The sequence below is a fragment of the Nanorana parkeri genome, unplaced genomic scaffold (assembly GCF_000935625.1).
Source record: "Nanorana parkeri isolate BGI_ZX_2015 unplaced genomic scaffold, ASM93562v1 scaffold4760, whole genome shotgun sequence".
Classification (NCBI taxonomy): domain Eukaryota; kingdom Metazoa; phylum Chordata; class Amphibia; order Anura; family Dicroglossidae; genus Nanorana; species Nanorana parkeri.
The window spans coordinates 1-4,503 of record NW_017311022.1 but is presented as its reverse complement, the minus strand read 5'-3'; the positions used below and the strand labels follow the sequence as shown (position 1 = coordinate 4,503).

General features: G+C 54.2%; 1 protein-coding gene across 1 annotated transcript; it reads right to left on the bottom strand.

Annotated features, from left to right (window-relative positions):
- Positions 1-731: 731 nt before the first annotated feature.
- Positions 732-3,743, bottom strand: LOC108804015 (solute carrier family 52, riboflavin transporter, member 3-B-like). The gene is made up of 2 exons (XM_018575785.1): positions 2,750-3,743; positions 732-1,115 (listed from the first exon to the last, which is right to left on the bottom strand). The coding sequence occupies exons 1-2, from the start codon at positions 3,709-3,711 to the stop codon at positions 749-751; spliced, it is 1,329 nt and encodes a 442-aa protein (XP_018431287.1). The 5' UTR covers positions 3,712-3,743; the 3' UTR covers positions 732-748.
- Between the last annotated feature and the right edge of the window lie 760 nt (positions 3,744-4,503).

Below are 4,503 nucleotides of genomic sequence, written 5' to 3'. Positions count from 1 at the left end.
TCCCTGGGCCCCCAGACTATCCCCTCCCTGGGCCCCAACACTATCCCCTCCCTGGGCCCCAACACTATCCCCTCCCTGGCCCCAACACTATCCCCTCCCTGGGCCCCTACACTATCCCCTCCCTGGGCCCTCAGACTACCAGACTATCCCTTCCCTGGGCCCCCAGACTATCTCCTCCCTGGGCCCCTACACTATCCCCTCCCTGGGCCCTCAGACTACCAGACTATCTCCTCCCTGGGCCCCTACACTATCCCCTCCCTGGGCCCTCAGACTACCAGACTATCTCCTCCCTGGGCCCCTACACTATCCCCCACCCCGAGACCCCTTAGTCTACCTCAGGACCACAAATGTTTATCTCCATCTCACAGACCTGCAGAGGCACCGAGAACCTTTCCCCGCATTTCCCGTGTTCCAGTAACAACGTTCTCACCATTTCTACATATGTAAATTCTGTTCTGTAAGACTCCTCCCATTACTCCTCCTTTCATTCATCCTAACACATCCCATTAGTCTGAATGACTCCTCCCATTATTCTCTTTGACTCCTCCCATTATTCTCTTTGACACCTCCCATTATTACCTATGACTCCTCCCATTGCTCGTCCTGTCATTCACCCTGACACATCCCATTAGTCTGAATGACTCCTCCCATTATTCTCTATGACTCCTCCCATCAATCACTCTGACACCTCCCATTATGACATCTCTCAGTTCTGTCTGCAGTCACTGGGGCCCCTCCTCCTGGGATGCTATTGGGGGCAGTACTGTGTGCAGGGGTCACCAGACCGAAAGAAGGAGTACACGTTGACCACGGGGAACATAGTCAGGGCCCCCACCATAGAGCCCAGCTGCACCACCGCACCGCACCAGACCAGGGCGCTGTGTCCTTCATCCCGCAGAATCATTCCGATAACAACCTTCACATAGGAGAGAATCCCGACAAACAGCACCCAGAACCCGACCTGCCGAGACAGAACCACCATATGATCATCCATTAGCGCTCCTCCAATGGCGCTGTGTAGAAGAGGTGGACATGGACTCAGCACTGCCATACACATGATGTAGGAGCCAAAAATGGAACCGACCAATGACAGCACACCGACAGTGACAAGAGACCTGCAGGGGAGACATATGGGGTGTTAATGGTTAATGTCCCCCCCCCCACAGTCACATCAGTCTCTGTACAGAGGAGCTTACACTCTACTGTCCCCTTCATGTGACGCTTGTGTAGGGGTGCACAGAGTACCGGAAGTCCCATTCAGGAAGCCAGACGGGGTGTAATGACGCCGGAAGTATCGGTCGGGCATCGGAGCATTGGGGTGAGTACTCAGTATCGGTGCGCCCCCAGTTTGCAGTAATTTGTGTAGTTGTCACCCCAAATATAAGCAGCACCGTCCTCTGTTACATATAATGTACCCATGATCCTCTGCTTCCCACTTCTTAGACAGGAGGACATATTGTGTCATCATTTCCTGTATTTATATGTAACATTATATACGGCGTCCAATCAGCTTTCAGTCACATGTTATGCCAAAGACATCCGATCCCGGGGAACCAATCTGATCCGCTGCGACTATCGGATATTCCGCAAGTCGACAATCGCTCAGAAATAGGAATATGGCAATTATCTGGTTAATTCCAGGTGTCTGACATTGCCTGTACCCCCCTGGGCGGAGTGTGACTCTGTCATATTGTGGGACAGCCAATGAGAGGCACTGTAGTGTATGTACAGCACAGCAGCCAATCACTGGGTTTCTCTCAGCCAGTGGTGCATGCTGGGATAGGGAACATATACTGGAGGGATTTGCCATGTGCTCAGACTAGTCGGGACCAGCCATGGAATAGGGCTGGGTCCTATTCAGCCTTCTCCCCCCAGGCTAGGCCTGAGGCCTGGGGGTGGGTATGGGCTGAAGTGAGGGAAAAGTTTTCCCTGAGGCCTCCAACATGGAGGAGGTCTGTGAGACTGAAAGAGGAAGAGAACCGGGACCAATGCAGGCTCTTGAAGTAGTATGGTCGGTGTCTTTCCTGGATTGAGGATCTGCATCCATCTGGCCATCTGATGTGGTCTGGTGTCTCTGCATTGCTACGCTTACAAGGTCCGGTGAGTCTGGAGCTTCTGATGGTTACCCCTGGACACCTAGGACCCCTATACCCTCTGGACACCTAGAACCCCCTATACCCTCTGGACACCTAGAACCCCCTTTACCCTCTGGACACCTAGAACCCCTATACCCTCTGGACACCTAGAACCCCCTATACCCTCTGGACACCTAGAACCCCTATACCCTTTGGACAACTAGAACACCCTATACCCTCTGGACACCTAGTACCCCCTATACCCTCTGGACACCTAGTACCCCCATGCCCTCTGGACACCTAGTACCCCTATACCCTCTGGACACCTAGAACCTCCCCTGAGGAAGTGTCCTCCACATTTCCCGCACTCTGACTGAAGAGGCCGCTCTCTATGTGGAGGTTGAACCTCTCCTGATGTGTTGGGTGATAGTAAAGATGGCGGCCTGGATGTCCTCGGTCAGTATTCCTCGTATAGAACATGTGTCTGTATATCTATCATATATGTATGTGGCAAGGGGCGGAGCGTCTGGACGGCCTCCCTACAAATGGCGGACTGGCGGCCATAGATGGATCAGTACGTTGACCTGACCTCTGAACCCTGGACGTATGTACAACTGATGGGGACATCACATGGTATAGTGTATAGTGTCCGGTTAGTGCCCCGCCCCCATTACCTGTTGGGCAGATACATGGCTATGCCACAGGCCAGCGGGTTTGCCATGGAGGCAAGAGTGGCGGCCAGGTGGTAGACGCGTCCTCCGTATGGCATGCAGGAATAAGTCTGGACTGAAGGCAGCACGGCGTTGGTCAGCGCGTTGACCCAAGCCAGGACGAGGAAGATGAAGATCTTTTCCCACATTGAATATCTTCTCCTGTCCTCCTTCACCCCAGTGACCTCCATCATTGGTCGTTGCTCCACCCCCTTTCCCTCTTTCTTCCTGTTCTTCACCACCTCTTGGTGTCTGAGGATCTTTGTGCCGGGCATGGTGTGGAGGATGGTGAAGGCTATTAGAGAGATGACCATCATGCCCGCCAGGAACAAGAAGAAGCCCCAGGCGGGAAACCTGGCCGGCTGGTAGACCGCTGTGAGATTCCCAGACGCAAATGACTTGTTGGTCTCGGTGATGTTCACGGGGTCACAGCTCAGGACCCCGACGCCTTGAGCCAGGGCCAGGAGCGCGGGCATCAAGCCACTTAGACCCTCTCCGATGAAATATGAGATGAGGTAGTCAGGCCGGAGACGGGTCATGTATGGAAGGAAGGTGACAGAGGAGGTGCAGTCCACCAAGGACAGGAAGAAGATGAGCGAGAGGAGGGCCGTACTCCTCCGCGTGCCTCCTACGCAGCTTGTTTCCTGCCACAGAAATGCCAGGAGCAAACAGGACACAACCCCCACCCCTAACAGGGCAAATATGACGGGGCCCTCCCGGAGTCGCCCCGGACAAAACCTATGAGTCAGAGTGACTGCCAGGGGCCCAATATTGGCAAACTGGATAAGGAGAGACAAGTAAGAGGGCAACTCCCAACCTTCGGGTGCCTGAGGCACCAAGAGAGGCAACTCCACCCACACACCATTGATGGCAACCCAGGAGCCCAATCCGAGCAAGCAGGAGAGGACGTGGAGGAGCAGAGCCATGACCGGCCAAGTCCCGGAGACTTCTCTTACAATGGAGGGTCAGTGTACGGGAAGAACCTGGAAGGAGAAGTCACAATTATGTCTCCAGCCGACGAGGGGATCCAAGATGTGGGATCTCATCCAGAGAGGGGAAGGACGCGTTCAGACTCAGCGAAGAACAACGATTCCAGCCGAACAGAATCCTAATCCAGAACTTCTAGAGGAGGCCGGGATCTCCGGTGAACCCACAAACCTCAGACAGACAATAGCTGGAATTCCGGCGGCAGCTCTTTACTCCGGAAATTAGAACATTCCGCGGCCTGCGAGGAAGAAAAGAAACCGTGAAGGATTATCCACCGAGAGAGAGAGACTACAGAGGGGAGATGGAGGGATGGAAGGCGGTATGGAGGGATGGAAGGCGGTAAGGAGGGGAGATGGAGGGATGGAAGGCGGTATGGAGGGATGGAAGGCGGTAAGGAGGGGAGATGGAGGGATGGAAGGCGGTATGGAGGGATAGAAGGATGGAAGGTGGTACATAGGAGAGATGGAGGGATGGAAGGTGGTACATAGGAGAGATGGAAGGTGGTATGGAGGGATGGAAGGATGGAAGGTGGTACATAGGAGAGATGGAGGGATGGAAGACGGTATGGAGGGATGGAAGGATGGAAGCTGGTACATAGGAGAGATGGAGGGATGGAAGGTGGTACATAGGAGAGATGGAGGGATGGAAGGTGGTATGGAGGGATGGAAGGATGGAAGGTGGTATGGAGGGGAGATGGAGGGATGGAAGACGGTATGGAGGGATGGAAGGAT

Bases quoted from the DNA above. Each gene is read 5' to 3' on its own strand.
- LOC108804015 (XM_018575785.1), bottom strand. From the start codon at position 3,711: ATGGCTCTGCTCCTCCACGTCCTCTCCTGCTTGCTCGGATTGGGCTCC. The intron at 1,116-2,749 runs GTAATGGGGGCG...TCTCCCCTGCAG, and splicing joins GCCATGTATCTGCCCAACAG to GTCTCTTGTCACTGTCGGTG.